At 38.4% G+C, this 27,007-nt stretch overlaps 1 protein-coding gene and 1 pseudogene across 1 annotated transcript; one reads left to right on the top strand and one right to left on the bottom strand.

Annotated features, from left to right (window-relative positions):
• LOC127415885 (DNA polymerase nu-like) overlaps positions 1 to 27,007 on the bottom strand; it is an 81,755-nt pseudogene that overhangs the window by 4,425 nt on the left and 50,323 nt on the right.
• LOC127411728 (N-acetylaspartate synthetase-like) lies at positions 5,847 to 19,183 on the top strand. Its single transcript, XM_051647443.1, has 3 exons — positions 5,847 to 6,451; positions 7,878 to 8,042; positions 13,003 to 19,183. Exons 1-3 carry the CDS (start codon positions 6,145 to 6,147, stop codon positions 13,368 to 13,370), a joined length of 840 nt encoding a protein of 279 aa, XP_051503403.1. The 5' UTR covers positions 5,847 to 6,144; the 3' UTR covers positions 13,371 to 19,183.

The following is a 27,007-nucleotide window of genomic DNA, read 5'->3' as shown; positions in this document are numbered from 1 at the left end:
GCGGTTCAGGTTGCAGACAGTACACACAAAAGTTACCAAGGTTTTTCCCTTGTTCAAGAATGAAGAACACTAAAGTAAATAATCTATGTCCTTTGATAATGATTTGGGTTGAATTTAATGGAAAAATATGCGAGCTGCTCTCTGTGGCGTGGCAGAAATTTGAGCAACCTCCGAAGTCATAGCTGGGCGCCGCCGACAGACGCGGAGTGGCAGCAGCGGTGTGCGTACCTTCATTGAAAACAGTTGTTTCTAATTTTAGGACGCACCATGTCGTCCACCAGATGCGTCCGGTGTGCAACCCCCTTTACATTGGATTACATACACTGATTCATGAATTCAGATACACACATTACACAACCACACATTGTACACACTTCTCTAAAGGGAAGTTTTATAAGTTTATATAAAAGTTATATCACTGTATATAAGTTTACATCATTATGGATATAATCTACTAATATTACAGATTAAGGTTTAAGTTTGTCCAAATTTATGTGCTTACTCTTTAAGGTTTCCCCTCATATTTCCTTAAATTTAAAACATTTAGGACTGGTTTCATTAAGTCTGGTTAAGTCTTACAGCAAAGAGTGGACAACCAGCATTAACAATGTAGTTTTGTCAGTGATCAAGATTTATTTTGTACACTGTAGAAATGTTTTGTGAGGTAACCTAAAAATGTTTATAACAGAATTATTAAAATTATAACAGAATGGCACAATCATAAAACAAAACATGGCAATACAGAAAAAAAAGAGATGACCCCTGTTCAAAAGTCTGCATACCCTTAGTTCTTAATACTGTGTATTGCCCCCTTTAGCATCAATGACAGCGTGCAGTCTTTTGTAATAGTTGTCTATGAGGCCCCAAATTCTTGCAGATGGTATAGCTGCCCATTCGTCTTGGCAAAATGCCTCCAGGTCATGCAAAGTCTTTGGTCGTCTTGCATGAACTGCACGTTTGAGATCTCCCCAGAGTGGCTCGATGATATTAAGGTCAAGAAACTGTGATAGCCACTCCAGAACCTTCACCTTTTTCTGCTGTAACCACTGGCTTCTTTCTGGCAACTCGACCATGCAGCTCATTTTTGTTCAAGTATCGTCGTATTGTGCTCCTTGAAACAACCACACCGTCTTTTTCCAGAGCAGCCTGTATTTCTCCTGAGGTTACCTGTGGGTTTTTCTTTGTATCCCGAACAATTCTTCTGGCAGTTGTGGCTGAAATCTTTCTTGGTCTACCTGACCTTGGCTTGGTATCAAGAGATCCCCAAATTTTCCACTTCTTAATAAGTGATTGAACAGTACTGACTGGCATTTTCAAGGCTTTGGATATCTTTTTATATCCTTTTCCATCTTTATAAAGTTCCATTACCTTGTTACGCAGGTCTTTTGACAGTTCTTTTCTGCTCCCCATGGCTCAGTATCAAGTCTGCTCAGTGCATCCACGTGAGAGCTAACAAACTCATTGACTATTTATACACAGACACTAATTGCAATTTAAAAAGCCACAGGTGTGGGAAATTAACCTTTAATTGCCATTTAAACCTGTGTGTGTCACCTTGTGTGTCTGTAACAAGGCCAAACATTCAAGGGTGTGTAAACTTTTGATCAGGGCCATTTGGGTGATTTCTGTTATCATCATGATTAAAAAAGGAGCCAAACAACTGTGATAATAAATGGCTTAATATGATCACTATCCTTAAATAAAAGACAGTGTTTTTGCACGATCAGTTATATTTTAAAAATCAATGCCAAAATTTCACAATTTCTGCCAGGGTATGCAAACTTTTGAGCATATATATATATATATATATATATATATATATATATATATATATATATATATATATATATATATATATAAATAATAATAATAATAATAATAATATGGGCAGTGATGGCTCAGCGGTTAAGGCTCTGGGTTACTGCTCAGCACTTTACAAGCCCCAGCACTGCCAAGATGCCACTGTTGGTAGGGTCAAGGGCCTTTCTCAGGGGCGCCGTAACATGGCTGACCCTGCACTCTGACCCCAGTTTAGCTGGGATATGTGAAAAAAAGAATTTCACTGTATATGTGCAAATGTATAATGTGTGATAAATAAAATTATAGAAATTATATATATATATATATATATGTGTGTGTGTGTGTGTGTGTGCGCCAAGGTTTACGCACCACCTGAGACAAGGAAAAGAGGGCAGGACTCAAAATGCAGATAATGGGAATTTATTAAACAAATAAAAGTAACAACAAAAAATGAAACAGAAAAAACAAAGCCTCCACAAGGGCAGAAAACAACACAGCCCAGGGTGACTAAATAAATACGGGCTGGAGCACAGGAGACACAACCAACAGGACAGACTGGATCGGGGTAGGGTTGCACCAGCTGTGCCTAAGGTCTCACGTAAGTTAGGAGGTAAAGTTCACACTAAGGGCTAGTTAGTTTGTTAGTTTGTAACTAAGTCAGTGCTTAATTTGGTTGCACCACCTGTTCTTAAGGTAAGACTAACTAGTAGGTCATAAGCTACCGTAAAGTGATGCGTAGTCGCATAATATGACATTTACCTGTATTTATCCAATAAACAGCCTTCATATTTATACACAGAAGTGTTAAAAATCCATGAACTTCAATTTGATCTTGTTACAATTGATGTTCAAACCTTGTTTGCTCACGTAACTGTCCCCATTAAAATACGATACGTAATAAAAATTGATTTAATAAATAGTATATTTGCCCATGTGTAAATAATAATATATAGGAACTGTATCTAAAATAAATAAGGGGTGATAAATAAAAACTCATACAACAGGCTGGAAAAATGTATTCATTTTAATATCCTATATATATATTCTGAATGTGTTGAAACTTGACACCGAGTGATGCACCCTGAAATCTGCACCATTAGATCGGTTTCATGCTGAAGAGCCGCTTAAAAGTATGTTTTTTTCTCTCTGTAAACAAGTGTAAATGCCAACACCATCATATATGTAGAAAGGACTGATGCCTGTCACGAAAAACATGAGCTCATTGATGTCATAAAATATCAGTCTGATTTTTTATTCCATCCATTGTTCCTGGTAGGAGGCTTCCTTAAATATTTAGTTTATACGTAGGGTTACGTCCTACCTGAGTTTAATGGTGCAACGCTCAAATATTTAGTAGTGCGTAAATTGTGACTTAGTGCCCATTTACACCACAACTAGGCTAATTTTTAATTTACGCACAAGCTGGTGCAACCGGCCCCAGGTTGGGCAAATAATCTAATAATAGGCATAAAAAGGAGGCGGGGTACGACGTAAGACACGTGGCAAAACAGAAACAAAACACATGCTCTCACAAAATGACACGAGCGCATATTGCCAGAAACTACAAGGCAACACGCGTTCACGTCAAAAGACAGACGAGACAAGAGAATGCACGGCAACACCAACAAAGCGATGCCATGCACTCTCACACTAGACAAAACCTGCGCGTGCATCGCGAGACAACCGCCATGCGACGCACGCAACAGGCGACAAACGAGACAAGACACCTGTGCGAGAATTGGCCACAAAAAAATTTCAAACATCTCAAACTGAAGTGACCGAACCTCAGCACAACGTGAAGACAGACCGCGACCCGGACGAGCAGCGCAAAGCGAACGCAACGCGAAGCTCGCCCGAGGTCGCGAGAGACAGGCACGAACCTTTGACGCGAGTGCATGCCGCCAAGATGATAAAAAGAGCAACGCACTCACGCCAATAACAGACAATGCCAATAAAGCACGCCATGCATTCTCACACAAGACAGACTAGACAAGACACTGAACATGAATGTCAGAGCTCAGCCACAAAAACAATATAAACAAGTAAAAGGTATTTCTGTAACTGCTGATCTCATGGGATTTACACACACAACAGTCTCTAGAATTTACTCAGAATGGTGCCAAAAACATCCAGTGAGCAGCAGTTCTGTGGACAGAAATGCCTTGTTGATGAGAGAGGTCAACAGAGAATGGCCAGACTGGTTCGAACTGACAAAGTCTACGTTAACTCAGATAACTGCTCTGTACAACTGTGGTGAGAAGAACAGCATCGCAGAATGCTATTCAGTTAAAGCCATCAAACAAAGCCGAGCTGCTTGAATATTTGTGCCAGGAGTGGAATAAAGTCACCCAACAACAATGTGAAAGACTGATAGAGAGCATGCCAAGACGCATGAAAGCTGTGATTGAAAATCAGAGTTATTCCACCAAATACTGATTTCTGAACTCTTCTTAAGTTAAAACATTAGTATTGTGTTGTTTAAAAATGAATATGAACTTGTTTTCTTTACATTATTTGAGATCAGAAAACACAGCATCTTTTTTGTTATTTTGACCAGTTGTCATTTTGTGCAAATAAATGCTCTAAATGACAATATTTTTATTTGGAATTTGGGAGAAATGTTGTCAGTACTTTATAGAATAAAACAAAAATGTTCATTTTACTCAAACACATTACCTATAAATAGTAAATCCAGAGAAACTGATACAGTATATATATATATATATATATATATATATATATATATATATACACACACACACACACACACATACACACACACACACTATTTCCATTACTTTTTCAGGCCTGGAAAAGATAATTTTAAAACTCCGATATTTCAAGGTTTTCCATGACTGTGGGGACCCTGATTTTAAGACATAATTTTTAAATGTAAGTGCAGACTTGCACACAAGAACATATTGTTCTTACTTCTGTGTTTGCATGCCCTCAAACAAGCATAAATTATTAAATCCTCATGCACTAATTTATGCCTGTAAAATATCAATACATCCTATACACGAGCGTCCAATCTTGAAACATAATAATCTTTACAGTTGCTGTGCATAAGAACATTTGAAGGAGGCTAGTTGAGGTGGAATGGTGCTCACTGCTTTAGCCAAGTTTCTGCATACACGCGCATGCCCGGTGGCACCAGCATTCTGCCCACGTGCACCGCAGCTGCTGAGGCTGAGAAAAACACCGACTCTTTCACACGAGCCATAATGCTCGCGCCTTTAGTTTTAAGTCGTTTTAAACGCCGCTTTCGTATAGGAGTGTGTATATACAGTACATCCACATACATTCGCAGAAAAATCTTATCTTCTTCGTCAGTGAAGGGGTGAGGGGCTAGGAGAAAAGGGTGTGGGAGGGCGAGATCCAGTCTAAACTAGTTCTATACAATACGATTGGAATGCGACGTAACATTAAAATCGAGGCTATTACTTTATAGCATCAGTTACTTAAGAACGGATCAATGCATCATAACATTTACAACTCCATGATGCCGCAACACAGAAAATGACCTGCAGCAGGTGTAGCCTATTGATTTTCAAGCTTGTGATATATATGTATATATGCTATATAGAACATTCACCCCGTGATGTAAATAAAGGGATCCGAATGAGTGCTGCTCGTGTCACATTGCATTACAACGCGTCGCGAAACACTGTCTAAATGTGTCAAATCACAAGCAATTAGAGGGACAGACACTCGGGGGTCACAAGAAGGGTGTGTTGGATGAATTTAACCCTGAAGCGTAACATAGTAGTGCAGCAGAGGTGTCACTCACTATAAACTAGATGCCGGTGGAAGAGATTAAACCCCCGTCATTCAAGCACATTGTAAAACGTGTCTAAAAATGGACACTGATGTTGCGCAGCATCGTCTCATGAGGAGAAAGACAATGGCGTCTGATGACGTTGCTCTCGGGGTTCATGGCGATACGATGCGCATCATATGCAGTTACCCCGTATCCGTTTCCCTCCCCACGAAACACACATGTGAGGAATTTCGCCGGTGTATTGACGGGTGTAAAATATATTTTAATTTAAAATGACACGTTAGGGTGTTTCTTTTGTACTCTCACCTCCCACCCATGTCATGTGGCACGACGCTCCATCCAATCAGCGAGATGAGGAGAACACCCACTCTCCAGAAACTGAATGCGGGTTTGGCGCAATATAAATACCACTTGTGATACACCGGCAAGTATTGGTCGCGAGGAAGCTCAGGGTTGCAGCAGTGCATCAATTGTGCATCAATTATTTTCTTTCCATTACAAAGACCAGCACCCATACTTTCTTTTCTTCTCTTCCCAGTTTTAGTTCATTCCAGGCCAGTTGCATGCATTGTATGTCTGCCAAAATGGTTTGCGAAACTAAAATCGTTGCAGACGAACACGAGGCCATAGCTGGGAGCAAAAAAGATTCAATGATCGTTTCCTCCTCGCAAATGTGGACGTCTTCTCCCAGTGCGCACGAGAGAAAGGATGAAAAACGGAATCAGGTTTTTATCCGCGAGTTTGAACATTCTGACCATGAGGAGGTGCGCCGGATCTTCAACGAGGGAATCATGGAGCGCATACCAAATTCGGCATTTCGGGGTCTAAAACAGCAAACTAAAATCCAGTTTATCTACGCCTTTCTCACAGGTAGGTGGCACAACTCGTGGTGAATGATGAGCGTAACGGTGTACTCGCTACTCCTCGGCACATCACATAAAGTCACACAAACCGGCTCTGAACTGTTACAGTGACAATGAAAGAAAAAGTACCAATATGGCCAACAGAGGAGCACAATTAAATTCAACCATTTTTTCCCAAGCGCATGACATAATTGCATTGTTTCATTATAAAATACCACTGAATATCAGAATATGAGGCACAAAGACAGCAGCAAATGAAAGCATGCAGCATGCTTTGCCGGTGAATATGTGCGCGCGCTGAATCCCGCGCGAGTGCTCCAATGGCAGTAAGTTTACTACATTTGCTGTTTGTTAATTGTTTTCATCTATGTTTAAAATAACATTTATTCTATTCTCTACTAATTATGTTTAAATCTACAGGCGGAATATTTAAGATTCCATGTTCTACGAACATCAAGGCCAGTTTTGTTAATCTTGAAATTACATTGAAAATGTGTTTACGCCACACGAATGAAATGAATGAAAAACTTCCATCAGTTACTACAGTCAAGTACAGAGTACGCCGCATACAGTTAGCCTAGTAAACAGTGATTGTTCTTCTGTGAAATCAGATAAATAAATCATATAGGCTAGGTTAATGTGCATTTTTCTTTAGTGGATCAATGAATTTGTAAAACCCATTTTTATTTTTTTTAGTTTGTCAGTGGAAACACATTTCTGTGTTGACAGTAAACTGTGCGCATCGTGGTGCAGCATGGAAATTGGCGCAGCAAGTCAGTAGCGTTTACTCAAGGGTGCCCTCTTTCGTCTTTTGAGGAAACGCACGCACGCACGCACGCACGCACATGTTGGTGCGGCTATCCTTATGAGGACTCTCCATAGACATAATGATTTTTATACTGTATGAACTATAGATTCTATCCCATAACCCTAAACCTAACCCTCACAAAAAACTTTCTGCATTTTTAGATTTTCCAAAAAAAACAAAAAACAAAAAAACAAAAAAACAAAACACTGTTAAGTATGTTTTTTAAGCGATTTGATTTATGGGGACAGTAGAAATGTCCTCATAAACCAAATTTATAGCATAATAAATACCCTTGTAATTACCAGTTTGTAACTTAGAAAAATGTCCTCCTAAACCTCCCAAACCCACACACACACACACATACACACACACACACACACACACTTCTCTGGGTTTAACAACAGTAATGAAGACCCTGTTATTGTGCCCTCCATTGCCTATCCATTCCAAGCAGTACAAAAGCATAGTGTTACTTTGGAACCTGGAAATGGCTTTATCGGTGTAATGAGTTTGTTTTCCCAATGTGAATGCATTTGATGTCTGTATGTCTCTCTTCTGCCAGAAATCAAACATTTGATTCTCTTTTCTGACAGGTGTCGTTTATTTTTTTTCCATTTCTCCATAGTAATGTGCTATGTTATGACCAAATCCTTCATACTGACCTTCTGCACACCCTTTATTCTCATGGGTGCACGTTATTACTACAGCAGAAATTTCATACTCAACTACCTGGACTGCGCTCTGCACACTGATATGGCTGACATAGAGGCATATTACATGAAACCCACAGGTAAGGGATAGTTTCGTTCTCACACACACTTAACAGATATTATACGCTATAATAGATATAATTGCGATAGATATTGCAAATATATAAATGTTACTAATATAAATATATTGTCATATCATAAATTATGTATAAATATGACTTTCCCAAATAGCACTTAAAGGGATAGTTCATCCAGATATGAACATTCTCTCATCATTTACTCACCCTCATGCCATCCCAGATGTGTATGACTTTCTTTCATCTGCTGAACTCAAATGATGATTTATAGAAGAATATTTCAGCTGTGTTGGTCCTTACAATGCAAGTGAATGGTGGCCAGAACTTTGAAGCTCTAAAATCACATAAATGCCACATAAAAGTAATCCATAAGACTCCAGTGGTTAAATCCATGTTTTCTAAAGCAATGTGATTGGTGTGGGTAAGAAACAGATCAATATTTAAGTTCTTTTTATACTATTAATCTCCACTTTCACTTTTATATTTTGAAAGTGACATTACTCGTATGGATTATTTGAATGTGGCCTTTAAGTGAGTTTTGGAGCTTCAAAGATCTGGTCACCATTCACTTGCATAGTATGGACCTACAGAGCTGAGATATTCTTCTAAAAATCTTCGAAGAAAGAACGTCATACACATCTAGGATGGCATGAGGGTGAGTAAATAATGAGAGAATTTTCATTTCTGGGCGAACTATTCCTTTAAGATTCAGTAGCATCTGGGCATTTCATACTGAATGTAATTATGCTAATCTTATAACATGCTTAGCATGTTATTAAATACTTAAAATACAAACTTTACTCCAAAATAGAAAACATCAGTGGAGTGTTTGACCTTCCCACAATATACCAGCCTTCTCAATCAGACATTTATATCTCTAGGTTAAAACTCCACTTTAGTAGTCCACAATGGGTTAAATAGCTGATGTGCAGCTTTAATGCTGAAGACTCATTAAATATGCAAAAAGTCACTCAGCTCTGCTCTTCTGGATAAATGTTCGGAGTCATGTGACCCTATTGATTGCACACAGGAAAAATGCTGATACAAATAGTAATGCGGCAAACTCAGAATCACACCATAATCTTTAATGCCTCCCCCCTCCACAATAAAACTAACTTTCCACATGTGTCCTTATTTTAAAAAGCACATGCATTTCCAGTTTAGTGACAAGAGCCAAAGCCACAGTTGTGTCTACTATCTTGGTCAATCTGACTGATCATTACTCTAATCTCCCCTGGTGTGTGTGTGCTTGTGTGTCAGTGTGTATGAAAGAATTGTCCCCTCTGTAACTATAGAGCAGTTGCCCACTCATGCTGTGTGAATCCTGTCAGAGATTAAGTGTTTGTGTGACAGGAGTTAATGAAACAAGTTCATAGATCAGAGTCGATCATACATGGCCTCGAAAATCACTGTGTGACACAAAAAATACACATTTGGTGGTAATTATTACTGATTAATTACTGGAAATACAACAAAGGATGCCAAATCAGTAGTGTGAATTTTCTTGGAAGGGCTTAGATTTTGTAGCTAAATTAAATTCACAACCTATTATATGAGTGTTAATCAAAGAGCAATTATAATCAGTAGTTCCTTTTAGTCATATTTTTATAAACATTCGTTCGCAGGGTCTTGTTCCAGGCAGTTTCTGCATGTACAGGCTTCTTATTTAGAAGCCCTGCTTTTGGTGAAAGAGAGGATTGAGGACTCGGGTCAGAAAATGTGGGAAAGTGTGAACCAGAGCCCTGCTGTGAGCATGTATGCTAGTTTTGTTTAGTGGCAGAATGCAGACAAATGATTCGCCCAAGGGATTTTCTCTCTTGCTATGCTAATGTGGCATCCTGCATCTCTGAGGTGGGAATGGTACAAGAATATGTGGATTATATATTAAGGCGGGCTAGATGTTTCTTTAATGCACTGAATGTCTATTCTGACTGGCTTTTATCCTTACAGAGGTAAGAGATGAGAGATGAGAAATACCCTGTTACATGCTAATTTGGGAATAAATAAGACATTTTTGTCTTAAAATACACGTACAAATAGATCTGATTATTCTTAAAGTTCAAAAAGCATTCACAACGCATTTAACTTCCATAATGTTATATATTTCTGAGTGAAACTGAATATTCAGTGAGAAATAATGTTAGGGCGGGACTTGATTTTAAACAATGAAATTTGATTGGATCATGAAAAAGCATGTGTTTTGAATTATTGGCAAATTTTATTTTCCTCCGCCTGCACAGCCTTGGTTACACAAGCAGAAAAGAATAATTGTTTCAGAGGCAGAGAAAGTATTACTAGTATTATATTAGTATTATTGTGATACTGTAGTTTTCTAAATAGGAGCTGTTTCTAAAAACTAGGGTTTGGGAGTCTGTAAATCAGGAGATATGTCTAAAGGTTGGGTTATGGTTTTAAAAATGAGGATGTGGACGAGCAAGAGCTCTCACTGCGTTTCAGCTGACTTGTGTGTGTAAGGCTGTGTGTGTGTGCAGCAGTAAAACTAATGGGTGTACAGCAGGACGTTCAGTCCCAAAGTGATTAATAGTACTCCTCAGCCCTATAGCTAATGGAGTCATGACACACACACTTAAGTGGGAATGTGTGTGTGTGTGTGATACGCAAAACGTAGCAACATGGCACAGTGAACAAATGAGATACCCTGAGCTTCAGTCTTTATGTAGAATGTGAATAGCTGTTAATAATCATGTAATAACTCCATTATTACACAAATGCAGTATCTGATATAACAGATTATGACCTGACTATTTCATGTTTAACTAACTGAAAACATCACACTCCACACACACACACACACACACACACACACACACACACACACACAGTGTCTAGAGCATTCATTTAACAATAGACAGTTAATCATGGCTAATCTTGTCAAACAAAAAGAGGATGTGTAGTAGAAGTTAATACCAGACCCCATGTTATTCACGTTTATCCACTCTTCTTGCTAGAAAATGCTAATACACCAATTGTTGGATTCACTGAAAGATAAAACATAACACCCATTCACTAATATGTTTGGAAATGAATTTGCCTGACCAAATATTTATTTTGCCCCATGTTGAATTTATCTCATTGGTCCTTTTACTCAGTAAGTAACTTTGTTCTACAGGACTGAGCTGAGCTGAGCCTGGTAAGTCAATAAAATGTAAAGGATTGGAAAAAGCGTAATCTGTGCTCCATTCAGAATTAACCTACAAATGACGGTGGGTGTTTTACCCATCATAATTAATCCAGTAATTTAACTTAATCCAGCCATTCCCAATACACTTAAATACCCCCAAGCATCTGAGTTCTGGGCATCACAGTAAAGTCATGAGTGGTGATGTAATTTGCACCTAAACATGTGATTAATAGTTATGCCAGTAGTGGGACTCACCGCTCTAAACATACGTGATAACACACTGTTCATTTATAACAAAGTATTTAATTTTAAACAACAAATTATATTAAATATATCAAGAAAATTACATTGAATATGTTTCCCATGTTTATATCTTGAACATTCAGTTCTGCAATTCAGGCAGTTGTATCAAAACTAGAATTCTGACATGAATGATCCATAAACACAATTTGCTACACAGAGTGCTGAAATGTGTTTACTAAAGCTGTCAATCGATTAAAATTCATAATCACGATTAATCGCATAATTTTTTGTACTTAATCGGGATCTATCGCAGATTTTGAAAATGCTGAAATTTGACACCATATATACTTCTTTTCCTGTCAAAATGCATTTATTACCATCTTAAGAAAGAAAACAAAACAATGTCTAACAATATACAGTAATGTTTTATTAAAATTTCCACAGTATAAAGATAGAAATACACTAAAATAGCACCAATTCAAAACATTAAACATTTCACAAAGTCTAAGTGGGAGTTTGATTTATTGAAAGAGCTAGTCCCCACATAGGTTGCATATTCATTGCAACAGGCATTAAATCTCTTAAACTCTCATCCTCCACAATATAAATCTGCTGGTAGACTGTGGCTATCCACTTTGTTACAGCAATCGTGAAGCCACGTTCATGATTCACATCAGCGCCGCTTTGAACTACATTTGAAAAGTGCTTGCAGACAAAAACATTTCATTCTGAGTTTTGGTCATAGTTAAGATTTGGTGTGCTTCTGTGGTAATTAAAATGTGCCTTACATAGGCTGAAAAACTTGATTTCTATCACAAGTCCCATCTGGGCTTGTTCTGTACATTAAATAGTGCTAAGAGGTCCTTTCTCCATCATTTTATCACTGACAGGGAAGCGCTGTTGTGTGCTTGTGAAATGTGCATCAGTGTAATGACTCCGGGCAGACACATTCCAAATGTTCCGCCCTCCCAACAAGTGTTTATGCTGTATTAATGGTAAATACGTTAATCGCGATTAAGAACAATTAACGCGTTCAACTTTTTAAATTTATGGCATGTGTTAACGTATTAATTCTGACAGCCCTAGTTTTCACATTTCAAAACACACACAAGCAATTTGAAGCTGCACTCAACGAATGCTACTCACACTAGTAATCTCCATGCCTCTCCAGGTGAAAATAACTTTATCATGGAAATAAAATTGTATAGGACCGCTTATGTGGGAAAATTCCATGCATAAACTTATATTTGGGAAGATTTTGATTCAGACTATTTCAGTCCATCAGACCCATAAGAGCATAGATCTGGTTGTTGCTTCTTGAATAACCTCTCCATTGCCTACTTTGCCATACATCTCAGTGAGCCTTATTCAGAGAACACTGAATAATTGGTTTGCTTTATAATGTTAAATAAATGGATTTCAATTAGTATTGAACTAAATGCTAAAGGGTGGAAAAACTCTTAAACTTTCCATCAAAACAGTCAATTTGTGTTAACAGATTCCTTTTAGATGCAGATTTTTTCATATAGTTTACTCTGCAGACCAAACTGAATAATCTTTTTGTTTTGATTCTTGCAGGCTCTTGTTTCTGGGTGGCAGTTTTGCAAGGCCAGGTGGTGGGAATCGTAGCAGCGCATGGTAGAGAAGATGACAACACAGTTGAACTTCGTCGCATGTCTGTGGACTCTCGTTTTCGTGGTAAAGGCATTGCCAAGGCTCTGGGTCGACGTGTTCTAGAGTTTGCCATGTTAAACAACTACTCGGCCGTGGTTCTGGGAACGACTGCAGTCAAGATGGCCGCCCACAAGCTGTACGAGTCATTGGGTTTCCGGCGAGTGGGAGAGAATGAGGACTACACGCTGCCAGGGATGACCCGTTCACTGCTGGAGAGGCTCTTCTTCCAGATCCGCTACAGCCGGTACAGATTACAGCTTAACGAAGAGTGAGAGACAGAGAGTTAACTTGAGCGTGCAAGATAGAATATAAACGAAGTCGCTGGCAATGACCCTGAACCTCCCACTGATCCGGTCCTCTTCTACCTGTTTATTTATGTTTTTTTTTTGTTTTTTTTTAAAGAGTCATATCTGTTCCTACAACTTTTATTTTTATTAATTCTTATTTTGATTCTTATTTGTATTGTTATATACATTTTTAAGGGGGTTTAGTGGACGTTTCATTCCTTTGATCACACTAGAAGTTTCTACACTTAGTCTTTCTTTTTATAGTCATCTTGCCACCTTAAAACACCATAAACAAGTAAATAGCTCTTTTTTTATTTTATGTTGTTAGGATATGACTGGAAATTTGTTTACAGTGACAAATATCCCTCTAAAAACATTCTGCCTCTGACCCTGATCCACAGAGTAGCACAGACCAATCTTAAAGATCATCAAGCAGTGGACGCAGGGACTAGAGGGATGGAGGAAGTAAACTTTGATCCACCTTTTCTGATGCTACAGTCCTCTTTTGGCAACATTAGCAGTCTGGTGGAATCAAACAGTCCATAAAATTTGAATTTTTAGTCCGAAGCACAGCATGTCTCATTTAACTGTGTCTATCTAACAAACAAAAAAGAAAGCTCAAAATCTGGTGAGTATTAAAAAGCCAGTGATTTATATCCCAAAGCTCCTAGTGTTGGTTGAGCAGGTTCCCAGTGTTAAGCCACAGTATCTTAGAAACCACAAGAAAGAAATTAAAGTTCTTTCATGTTGAAGAAAAATCTTTATCTACACTTTTGGCTGACATTAAAGTTGCAGTCAGTGAAATATAAGTTTACAGAAGTAATTAATTGTTGTTAAAATCTAAATTTATTTTAAATAAACACCTGTCATATACTTTAAAAATCTGAATTAATATATAGCCATCATGGAACCAATTTGAGCACATACAGTATCTATTTTTGTACTGATTTAATCAAGCTTTAATAGCCATTTGATTTAAATTTTGTAAACTTTGTGGATAATTTCACCCTTCAGTTTGGGGAGAAAATAGCATTTAAAACAAAATTTCTGAATTGTAGTCATGTTTCCCCATCTGATATTGCTCCTTCACTGCAATATCTAAAATCTGATTATAAAAAAACTAAAATGTAGAAAAACAGATGCAATCAAATATGACTCCAACAGTATTCAAATTAAACTTGGGTGGCATAATAGCTGCAGTCTGATGATGGAATGTAAATTAAACTGAGCACAAATCTAAATTTGGATAAATATAAAAAATTGACTTTACAAGTATTCAATATAGAAGGCTTCATATTCTGCAACTAATCAATGTATACATAAAATGTTTGAATACGTATTAATGACACCCATAATCTCTCGCCGTTTCCATTCTTCTATCACAGTACCAGCAGAGGGAGAGATATAAACCACAATGAGCCTCATCTGTGACATACTGTTGTATAAAGTTAAGCAACTAAATGTGATTAAAAATACATAGAAGTAACTTGTAGTGCAAAAAACATGAACCTCGTTAGTTTTCCTTGACTTGACTTTAACCCCAACCCCTTTAAAAAATCTGACTGCAACCCTGGGCCAGACCCCTCCCTCCCTTACATGCCCACCCTTCAACCCCATCCCCATATCTGCATGCACCACTGAGTCTTGTTGTGCTGCCTCTTTCCATTCTAGCTTGTACTATCCCCATACTTCCGTCTTTGATGTCACAGTAGCAGTGTGGAAATCGCTTAGAATGTGAGATGGGCAGGGTCGGCCAAATACTAGGACTACCTAAAAGCTTGCTGCTTCAATGACATCACAGCTTTCAATAGTAGAATGCAAGAGCAATGCAAATGTGTGGCATGCCTCTGTACCTGGTTTGTGCATACAGTGCCTGCCATGGAGAAGTAAACTATATTTAAAATATGTAAAACAAGCTTCTTTTTTAACTGAACATATAACAAAAACGTGTGTTTCATTGTTCAAAGAATTTGTTGCATGAAACGTCTTTGAATGAAAAATGAGCAAGAAAATACCATCTTTCACATGGCAAGTCTTAAAAGTGAAACTGTTTCTTTTTTTTTTTCTTTTTTTTTTTTTTAATGTAATTTCAGTTTGTTTAAACATTTTTAGGCTGGATATCATCTCATTTTAGGGTATTGTGAGATGTCTTTTTTGTCTTAAGAAGGCCTTGATTTATCTGAATGCGCTGTTTTAATTACAGATAAGTTTGGTGATGCTTCTCACTTTATTTGTGAGGGTGTCCCTACTAGAAAGCAGTTCTCTTTGACACAACTTTGCCAGTTGCGTGTGCCAGTCAAATTAGACATCTAATTTGTCTCACCTGTCTCCCTTAAAATTGACTTCTTATTTAATGGCCAGTTAAGCTGTATTAAAATGCATTGACATCCTTAAGAGGAAGGTTCTGGGGGGATAAAATCTGTGATATGCTGTTTAAACTATCGACTTGAATACTGCCTGTGTAAACCCAAAGCCAACAAGCTAAAGATCCCACTTGTATAGAGCATTACGTAAGGTCTTCTGAAACATGTGTTCTAAATTGTGAAAAGCCTAGTACTCTTATGTGAGACAATACTAAAAAACAAACCTCATATGTAGTATAAAAATATTTTCTACTATCAGGAGTTCCTCAGATACAGGCTTTACTCTATTCCACTTTTGGGATCAAATTATCCATGGTTATTGTCCAATCAACAGTAAAAACACACAAATGTCTGCATCTCATTATTTTGAATGGGATTAACCACAGTGCTGTCAGATGTGAATGTACATGTCAATCAGAAATGTAGTACGTTTTTCAAAGATTTAGATTTGAACAGTGTTTGAAGAACTTGGGGTCTTTTGCTATGAGTGTTAATATTCTTCTGTAGTTCATCTGCCTTGACTTAAAAATCCTTATATTATTATTCTGAATGCAGTTAGCATGGGATTGGGGATTACAGGTATAAGGTGCATGTATTGTTGCCAGATTAAAGAGAGCCTTGAGGCCCGGTATACTTCGTTTTTGTGCGGTCTAGATTGGATCATGCCCGGTCGACCGTGTTGCTTTTGAAAGTATACTCTACTGACCACAAGCGAATAAGAACGCATTCGACACATGCCCACTACAACTGCTTTGAGATACTCTTTTGCTACAGTCAACGGCAGGTGCATGTGCCGACGATGCGCACAGACAAGGACTGTCCACGTGTTGAGAAAATCCAAGTAGGTATAGCTGCAGTCCGGAGATCTCCAAATGGGGGGCGGAATCTCCAAAAGAGGGTGGGATTACTCCAGAAGGGGGTGGGGTAACTCCAAATGGGGGTGTCACTTCCACACATGGTTAAGGTTAGGTGAGGGACTTCTATTTATTTGCTGGCAGATTGGGGTTCCTAGCCCTTTTTGGAACACTGCCTGCAGCTATATCCTTCTCAGCAACACAGAAAACCGAAGTATACTTTGGCCTTTACTGTAATGTTAGATTGTTGTATTGCAAGAATACCATGATCACTGCTTGTGTTTAACTAATCTGTTGACCAGTCCCTGATCATGCTACTAGTTTTGCACATGCTAAAACTTTTGCACATGCTGAAGGCTGAATTAAATTGGATGTATGTATACAGTTAGTGTGATATGTGCTAGGTTAAGGGTTTAAACTAGTGATTCAGAAGCAGCTAAAAGAAACATTAATGGGGTTTAAAGGTCACTAGGTTGTGATTGGCTAATGGATTTCTCTGAAAGTAATTTTTGTTTTTGTTTTTTGACAGAGTTCTACTCATATGTCAAAAGTCCCACAGAATTAAAGTGCATCCTTTTTATATAAATTTCTAGTGTGTTATAAGAAGAGTTATCGATGACGATAATAATATAAGGCATTTAGATTGACCTTGGTAACCTGCATAGAGATGGCTGCTACAATGTTTCACTTTACAGAAGATAGGGATGTCAGGGAAGATCCACAATGGTAGAAAAACTTGTTTCATCACTGTCACTCTTTAGGTGATATATGGTACAAGCTAACAAACCAAAGTGTGGAGCTGCTCCCATTGTACAATTATTTTCTTTTATTGGTTAATTTTTAAGTTATCTCTTTTTACTAAGAGTTTGTCTAACATGCTTATGTATGATCCACTATAATGTATCATTATTACTATTTTTAAAGGTTAAATTTGCCAAAGTTGGGATGTTTGCTGTATTTTGTTATTTTGCTGTTTGTCTTTTAGATGTACAGTTATTGCCACAACTCCATATTTATAGGATTCATTTGGAACTCAAGCCCAATGTGCCATTTGATTAAGCAATAATACAAAGTATCACAGTAAAAAAAAACATGAGATTATAAAAGTGATAAAATGTTGCATTCATGTTCAATCCATCATACTTTACTGGTGGCATTCACTAAGATGTTATTAGTATTGGCACAGCAACGTTGCCACAGACAAGCAAAGGCCTGAGAAGAAGTGAATGCAATTTTTTTTTTTTTTGTATATCTTATTTTCATTATTTTATATTTCAGTGTTTCTAATGGCAACTAACATGTTTACTTGTAACTTGAAGATGAATTCTTTAGTTTACGGTGGCTTATTATTGTGTTTGTGTGTACTGATTCCCCAAAAATAAGTGAAAACTTTGTGACTAACTGATGTCGGGCCTTTGAAAGTTGTGCCTAGCTCTGAACCGTGATTGGTAAGTTTCGAATATCCAAAGTCTCCTAATTCACAGGGAGTGCAGTCTAAAGCAATCTGCTCCTGTTGCATTTATCACAACAGAGAAGTCAACACTACAAAATTTCAAGCTTTTAAGATTTTTCTTGAAGACAAAAAGAATGATCCTTTTTTATTAACATTTTAATGGTAAAGTTGTAAAATGTAATTTCCTGTAAATAGCATTTGGGGACGTTTTATGATAATTTTGTAACAGAAACTATATGAATATAATTACTGTACTTATTTTAAGATGTTTACAAAAAAATGACACACTTTGGAAAACTACTGCAAACTGAGACACAATTTTAATTTATACAATCAGCTCACATCTGTGCCAATCAGAGCAAACACAACTTTCAGATTCCCTGCCATCCTCTTAGCACTGAACTTATTAGCGGCTCTTAGAAGCATTGCAAACTGCAGGTGGGTTACAAATGATAGCAAATTACTCTAGTTTATGGGTAAATCATTGGGAATACTTTGGAAATGTAAGGCACTTATGAGGTAACTTCAGAAGTTTGTAATACTTATTTTCGTTTCTCAAGATAAACTCATGTTTACAGTTTCTGGAGTAAGTTGGCTTCATTTGTGCCATTCATGTCAGCGAGCTGAATACATTTCAGTTGTTGTCTGCCTGTAACTATGGAAACAAGGCCACACAAAGCACAGCAGGAAAATTATATGCAGCCACACACAGGGGCGGGGTCAGTTGCCACACATTGGGGTGGGTCTAATATAGGGTTGGAAATTATATGATAATGAGGTTGAAAGTTCTGGGTAGTGGAGAATGCAGTTTAGGGAAGGAAAGAGGAGGTTTGGAGGTTTTGGCATGGCAAATCTGACCTTGCTTTACCTGTTTGGTCGCAGTGATCACCTGGTTCAATTAGTTTGAAATAATTGTACTGCCTTGGTTTCTTTAGATGTCCTTTTGTAGTATTTCTATTTTATTTGCTGTATACTTTGCCCCCTTCTTTTTCTTTCATTTTTTTTTTTTTTTTTTTTTTTTAACACAGGAACTTTGTAAAGATATAAAGAAAAGTTTTCCTGATTTATGAAAGGAAAGGATGTACATACTGTATCGATTAAAGGAATGATGCATAAAGCTTGTACAAATTTGTCTGGACAAGTTATGAAAGCGACCACACACACATTAGGGCAACATAATGTGATGGGATATTTACTCCAAATGAAGCATTAATTAATGACTTGGTGAGAACAAACAGATCATGACCTGGCAGGGTAAAAGATGGTATGGCCAATGCCAGACTGTTAACAGGCTTTCAGGGATATCATGATATTCAGAGAGGTTACAGCCATCTGTGCTGTTACAGCCTCTGAAAAAATGGCAACAAGCACAGTGACTGTGGAATGTTTTTCAGTGGTGTGTGTTTGTATTGAGAGAGGTCATTAATAAGGGGCATAGAGGTAGAAAAGATAGAATGAAGAGCGCATGGCAATTATAGATCAATGAAGAATTTAACTAAAACATTTAATGGCTACTTCTAGAAGTTGGTCTATAGTCATTCAAAATGATACTAGCCTCGAGATGAAAAATATAAACCAACAGTGATAAAAATGAATCAGGGGAAGATAAGACAAAAAAGCCCCTTAAAAAGAAAACTGGTGTGATCCAGTCTGCTCCTACCATTGCCCTCTGATACATCAATGAGGAAGCTGCAGCTGCCTGGTTACCATAGTGATGGGATGGCGAGAAAGAGCGAGAGCCAGAGACACAGGGAGAAGCAGTAGTGGTGTGAGGATGGCTTCTCTCATGCATGGAGCCCCATGACTGTCCTGTGGATAGTGAGACTTTGAGGGGCACCTGAGTGAAAGAAGGAAATAAACTGGGGTCAGTAGATCCCTTTGATCTGATGACCTTCATCCATTGCATCACTCACAGTCTAACAGTAAATCAGTCAGGCTTTAAGAGGGAGGCCTCCACCAAATGCAGTGCAGCTTAATTAGGTTACCAATCAAACACTGACAAAGTGAATAGCCTTTATGTCTTCTGGACAGATCTGTTTGATAGTCCGTCTGATATGAATAAGGTTTTTATTAGAGCAATAAAGTATGTCTGAAGCAACAAGGCAGACTTTTCAGAAGAAGCCAGAATGAATAGGGGCATGAAGATATAGAGAAAGTGACATGCAAATAAGTGTGTGCTCACTTACTGAAAGATTCACTCCCAAACTTTCAATGTGCCAGAGAGATTCCATAGTCTTCTTTACCAATCCTGTTCACCAATATATTCACAATCTAAATACTGATTTCTTATACATTTTGCAAGTTGTAAAGCATTTTTAGTGGAAAACCACATTTTAATTTAATCAATTCGAACCCAGTTTATATCAGTTGGCCTTAACTGATATGTACTTAACCATTTGATATAATGTACTTATTATGTACATACATGTTGTTGCATTTTAGTTACATTTAAAGTACTTGCATTTAATTACATTTGTAGTTACACTGTTAACTTTACACCCAACCCAACCCTTACCCCAAAACCTAACTCTAACCCCTAATCCTAAACCTACCCTTACTCCTAAACCTACCCGTACCTCAACTCAGTAACAGTTTTTGCAGAACAACATGTAGTTACACAGTAAATACATAGTCTTGTATGTATTTAATGTTAGTACATAGTAGTTAAGGCCACCTAATATAAAGTGTGACCATCAATTCTAACACTGGGTATTTTGTACTTAAAGGTTAAATACAAGTTAAGGGTGCTGTAAGTGATCTTTTTTTTTTTTTTTACTGAACAGAACATAAAATAAAACAAATGTAACATATATACAGTGTACACTCACTGAGCACTTTGTTATGAACACATGTACACCTACATATTCATGTGATTATTTAATCAGCCAATCGTGTGGCAGCAGTACAATGCATAAAATCAAGCAGATATAGGTCAGGAATTTCAGTTAATGTTCATATCAACCATCAGAATGGGGAATCTCTGTAATTTCGGCTGGTTTGAGTATTTCTGTTACTGCTGATCTCCTGGGATTTTCACACACATCAGTCTCTAGAGTTTACTCAGAATGGTGGCAAAAACAAAAAACATCCAGTGGGCAGCAGTTCTGCGGATGGAAATGCCTTATTGATGGGAGAGGTCAAAGGAGAATAGCCAGACTGGTTTGAGCAGACAGAATGGCAACGGTAACTCAGATAACCATACCATGTCAGGCACTTTATTAGGATCATAGTGCTACTAATAAAGTTCTCAGTGAGTATATATACACAGAGTCAAAATATTATGACCACTCACAGTTGACGCAAATAACTTTGATCATCTTCCAACAAGGCCACATGTCAAGGTCTGGGTAGATTAGATGGTAAGCGAACAATCAGTTCTCGTAGTCTACATGTTGAATGCAGGAGAAATGGGCAGGAGTAAAGACCTGAGCGACTTCGACAAGGGCCAAATTGTTATGGCCAGATGACTGGGTCAGAGCATCTCTGAAACGGCAAGGCTTGTGGGGTGCTCCTGATCAGCAGTGGTGAGTACCTACCAACAGTTGTCCGAGGAGGGACAAACATCAAAACCGGAGACAGAGTGTTGGGTGCCCAAGGCTCATTGATGCATGAGGGCAACGAAGGCTATCCCATTTGGTCCGATCCGACAGAAGGGCTACTGTGGCACAAGTCACACAAAATTTGAATGATGGTTACGATAGGAATGTGTCACAGCACACAGTGCATCGCACCCTGCTGCGTATGGGGCTGTGTGGCTGCAGACTGGTCAGAGTGCCCATAATGATCCCTGTCCACCGTCTAAAGTGCCTACAATGGGCACGCAAGTGTGATAGCTGGACCTTGGAGCAGTGGAAGAAAGTCGCCTGGTCCGAAGAGTCCCGTTTTCATTTAAATCACATGGATGGCCATGTATGTGTGCACCGTTTACCTGGGGAAGTGATGGCACCAGGATGCACTCTGGGAAGATGACAAGTAGAGTGTGATGCTCTGGGCAATGTTCTGCTGGGAAAACCTGGGTCCGTCCATTTATATGGACGTCGATTTGACACGTCCCACCTACCTAAACATCGTTGCAGAACAGGTACACCCCTTCATGGCAATGGTCTTCCTTGATGGCAGTGGCCTCTTTCAGCAGAAGGATGCGCCCTGCCACACTGCACACATTGTTCAGGAACAATGTGTCTCAGATTTTGAGGCTCCTCTTAGACAAGTAACTCTGAAGAACATGATGAAGAGTTCAAAGTTTTGTTCTTGGTATTTTTTTTTTTTTTTTTTTTTTTAATAGAACACATAAATATAGATATCAGTGAATTAGGTTTCCTGAAATATAACACCTGTCTCCATGACAGCTCTAGGCTCTAAAAAACAGAAACAAACAAAACAAACAAACAAAAAAATGTCGCTGTCAGATTCTTTGTTTAACACTTTGAGGTTCTTTCTGAAGACTTCAAGATTCTTTCTGCCTGTCAATCATTTTGCAAGTTCTCAAAGCAGCAGGAAGCTGAGAGCGTGGTAGCTGAAGTGGATCATTCAAATTTAACGGCATGTTCAGCTTCATAAACAGTTGTCATTTTATTGTGAGAGAATGCTGTTTTACTACTGTTGCTTTTGATGACTTTAACAACACTGTCATGACACAATGAAGAAAGAAGGGGCATGTCTAATTCAGCGGCTAAAACTAACAGAAGTCCTAGAATGGCTAACATCGCTAACAGCACATTTAAGCTTTATTGACAGCATGCTGTCAATTACCACTGGAAAAAAAAAAGTACTGACTCATACCCCAGTTTGTAAGAATAAACAAAAAATGGGTTGACGGTTAAGTGCACGATGGTTCCCTCAAAGACTTCCATTGTAAGTGAATTTCTGTACACACTTTTGTTTTCCTGTTACTGTTGCATTTTTTTTTACAAACTGATGGAACATTTTTAATGAACTTGATATTTCTTTCATGTTCATATAACTGGAAGTGTAGGGACTCCCTCACCAGCAAATTCGTCCACTTGTGAGAACTCCACTTCAAACAGCAGCTCATCATAGATTTGAGACACCAGCCTGAAAAGATACAGATGCACAGGGAATAGAACAGAACAATCAATCATACACCGAGATGTAATAACCAGACTGTGACCACCAATCCATGATGTGTTTCATTTCAGGAGTGTGTCGGCATTATTACATTAGATGTTTGAGGTAAAAGCTCTTAGCACACTACATTGGTGAGGTCTGTAAAGCCATCTACTGCAGATATACTGTATCTTCTAATTCTCACTGAAAGGGATGGAAGGGGACATATAGCAAGGCAGGAAGGGAAGGGGAGTGAAAGAGAGATGAGGGAGGGATAGAGGGATGCTAACAAAGATAAATTGCCATAATATATACAGCTGGAGTGATTCACACAGATGGGTTGATGGAGAATGAGAGATAGAGAGAAGGCATGTAGTAATTTTTTTTAAGGAGAACAAGGAAATCAAAGAAACACGAGTTCTCTACATAAAAACAAACCCAGAATGATCTCCCATACAAAATATTTGTCAAGCATTCAGGTACACATGGGATTATGAGAGAGGGAATGGTTAGGATGTGCGGACAGACAGCTAAATAGATAGATAGACAGACAGATGGATGGATGTACCTGGCAGTGAGAGAGGAGGAAGAAGACACTTGGGAGCAGATTTTAATCATGGCCATTTTGGTCAGATCTGCAGCTGAGCCTTATGGTCACATATACACAAAAACTACCTTTATTGTGATGTCCATAGATGCACCAGATATTACAAACAGACAAAAAAAGCACACAATACCCCATAGTACAAAGTTGACGGCCTGCCTCTCTGCCTGGTTTCGAAGGCTCCAGTCAGCAGAGTGGATGTGAGGGAGGGAACGGCACCTTCCCATCACAAACTCTGAACAAATCACTCTTGCCAGTGCATTCCAGGGTAAGTCAGACAATAGTTTGAGCTTTGTGCTTAAACCCCTGTTGGAAAAGAGTGAGGTCAGCCTGGTGGTCAGAATATCTTTTTCCCAGAAGCACAGAGACGCCAGGAGTTATGGGGCACAAAGAGAGACCAGCGCATGCATACGTGTGACCGTGTTCTGGAATGTGCGTGGCTCAGTGTAGGCATGTCATATGTATGGATAACACAGATGACGTGTCACAGGAATGTGCTGTTTTTTCTGCTGTTGCAGATTTTCCTGTGAGTATGTACGAGCACTTTCAGGTTTTGGAATGTGGAAGTAATTGATTGCAGGGTAAACTTCTGTAGCAGTGAATGGGAGACCACAATAAATATTATTGTTGCTTACCCATTTGCTCCAAAAGAAAAACAAAAATTCACTATTATGTTTACATTACTCTCCACAAGAGGACAAAAATATAGAGCGGCGGATTACAGCAGTCAGAAGAGAGAAAATGTCACTCCCTAAGCAGCTGTGTTAGAAACACCACTGCAACTGTTTTAAGTTTAATATAACAAAGCATAATATTATACATTTACTAGGGCTGTCAATTTAATGCGTTAATTTAGTGCAATTACTTGTCTGCAAAAATAACATGTTAAAACAATTAAGGATTGTAATAAAGAATGTTCCTACTATTGGAGCAATTATTATAAATTATTATATTTTAAATTACCTTTATTTGAGGGCCTTTCACAGTGAATATTGATATGCAATTAATTTCGATTAATTAATTGGCACATCATGAAATTAATTAGATTAAAAATGTTAATTGCTTGACAGCCCTAAAATTTACACAAGATAAATAAAAAACTGAAAATCTAAAAAAAGTTTGCTAGATTTAAGCTGCTAAATAAGGTGAAAACGCGTCTGTGAAAAAGGTCTATTTTTTGCTAGCAATGCAATACATTTGTGTGTTTGTCTTTGGTGTATCCATATAGAAACGTGTGTATAATAGCATTAATACAACAGTAAAATCTGGTTCTCTAATCTGATTTCTTTCCTTCCGACTAGATGAAATCTAGATGGACACATGTTTGAAACCAACTACAGAGGAAATCTCACAGTGTATGATACTCTACGACTCAAATCCGAAGTCAATCAGTGAGCAGCCAATGGAAATCGAGCATATGGGGTCATAAAGCTGAAGCAATGGAGATGACGAACAAGCACTTACGGCAGGTTCACACATCCTCCGTGAGCCTGGCGCGAGTGGGAGTTGCGCTGGACGTTCACATTGGCCTCTTGCCATGAGAAACAGCAGCAGAAAATAAATTGTTATCTATGGGGTCCACATTTCTTTAATAAGGTCATAATAAGCTGAGGTTATTGCTGCTTCAAGAACAACAGCGGGCAGTCACGTACACTTCATCTTTATCAGCACACTTGGTTGTGATTGGTTAATGTTGTGTCTATACTGTACACCTATATACACAGAATGGCAAAGGTCCAGCAGTTTCTACATTTTTTCCTTTATTAAGTTATTTTATTGAGTTTACTTGCATGCAGACATATAAATTGTAGTGTACTATAGGTTCGGTTTGAATAATTTTGATTTGTTTTTGTGTCTTTTCAATAATCTCCTGATTATTTTAGTGTTGTACTGCACCCAGAGCCACTGATCTCAGCGTGAGTCGCTGAGGCTCAACGCTGAAACAATCTGCTTACTGCTGTGTCTGGGACGCTTCTGGGACGCATCACCTCATGACTTACGCTTGCAGTGTAAACGGTGTCATCTGTTAATATGGGTTTCGAAACGAAAACGTACTGCTCACGCCCCGCTCACGGAGGATGTGTGAATCCGGCGTTAAAGTGGAGCTTAACTTTTAATGTCACTCACCTCTCTAACTCATGTTACAGTCTCTAGAGGGCATACCGATGCCTCTTCACAGCCAAGGCTGTACCCAAATGTGCTTGGCCAATTTCTTTCATGAATCGGAACACAGACCCTGTTTCCACCTGGTATTAAGATGCATTTCGGGTGATCCGATCACATGTGGTCAGCCCTAAATACAGGTCTAAACGGGGTCTAAAATGTTCTGCGATCAGATCACAAAAACCAAATACAAATGTGGTCAAAAACGCATGTGATCACATCGCATTTCATTCTGGATGCATCCCAGACAGCAGTGAAGCACCACCCCTGACCTGTCAATCAACCGCTGAGCTACAATAAGATTTTAAACTTTGTCGGTTACTAGGGGCTTTAAAAGGAAATAACCGTCCAAAACTTTGCATAAGCGGACACATACACAAGCACGAGAACTTCACAGATCTTCTTCAGTGTATCTGAAATCAACATGCAGCGAGACAGATAATAAGCATAAACATCTGAAGCTCAGGTTAATACAGGAAATCCACTAAAATAACGGATAATTCTTCTCGAAATGTTTCGTTTGAGCTTAGATTACATTTCAGATGCATCTGGGAGAAACAGCCCGGGACACATCTCAATACCAGGTGTAAACAAGGTCACAGAGTAGCAGCAACAACAACGAAAGTGCTTCTATATGCGCATGTCTGTTTATATCTGTCACACTTCTCCTAGAACAGAGGGTCGTGTTTCCACGTGAGTTTGTGATCAGATCGGATGGATTTGAGGGTCGGGTAGTGTGATCCTCAGTCATTTGTCATTTGTTTAAAATCTATTTTTAAAATTTGTGTAGTATAATCCAGCCTTGATTTGCTTGATTTGATTTTTTATAGAACTGTTATCTAAAAGCAATATAACACAAGCAATCCTGCTGTTGTTTTTGCAAGGCTGTCATTACCTGTAGCCTTGTGCCTATGGCCAATTCACCGCTGTGCTGATATTCAGTGCCACAGCACTCTTGCTCGTGTGATATTGCTTAAATACATTGTCAGTGCGCATGTTAGATTTCAAACTGTGTGTCTAATAATGTAGTCTAGGCCGTCCATCACAGGATGAGCCAGCTGAGAATTTGATATTCTCTTTTTTCACCTCTGTGAAAGGTTCTCTCATTCTTTTCTCTC

This window comes from Myxocyprinus asiaticus, chromosome 2 (genome assembly GCF_019703515.2).
Source record: "Myxocyprinus asiaticus isolate MX2 ecotype Aquarium Trade chromosome 2, UBuf_Myxa_2, whole genome shotgun sequence".
In the NCBI taxonomy this organism is placed as follows: domain Eukaryota; kingdom Metazoa; phylum Chordata; class Actinopteri; order Cypriniformes; family Catostomidae; genus Myxocyprinus; species Myxocyprinus asiaticus.
Note: the sequence above shows the minus strand (reverse complement) of the source record. Positions and strands in the feature narration are given on the sequence as shown.

Excerpts from the sequence above, each read along its gene's own strand:
- LOC127411728 (XM_051647443.1), top strand. The coding sequence starts at position 6,145 with ATGCATTGTATGTCTGCCAAAATGGTTTGCGAAACTAAAATCGTTGCA. Across the intron at positions 6,452-7,877 it reads TATCTACGCCTTTCTCACAG|TAATGTGCTATGTTATGACC; the intron begins GTAGGTGGCACA and ends ATTTCTCCATAG. Across the intron at positions 8,043-13,002 it reads ATATTACATGAAACCCACAG|GCTCTTGTTTCTGGGTGGCA; the intron begins GTAAGGGATAGT and ends TGATTCTTGCAG.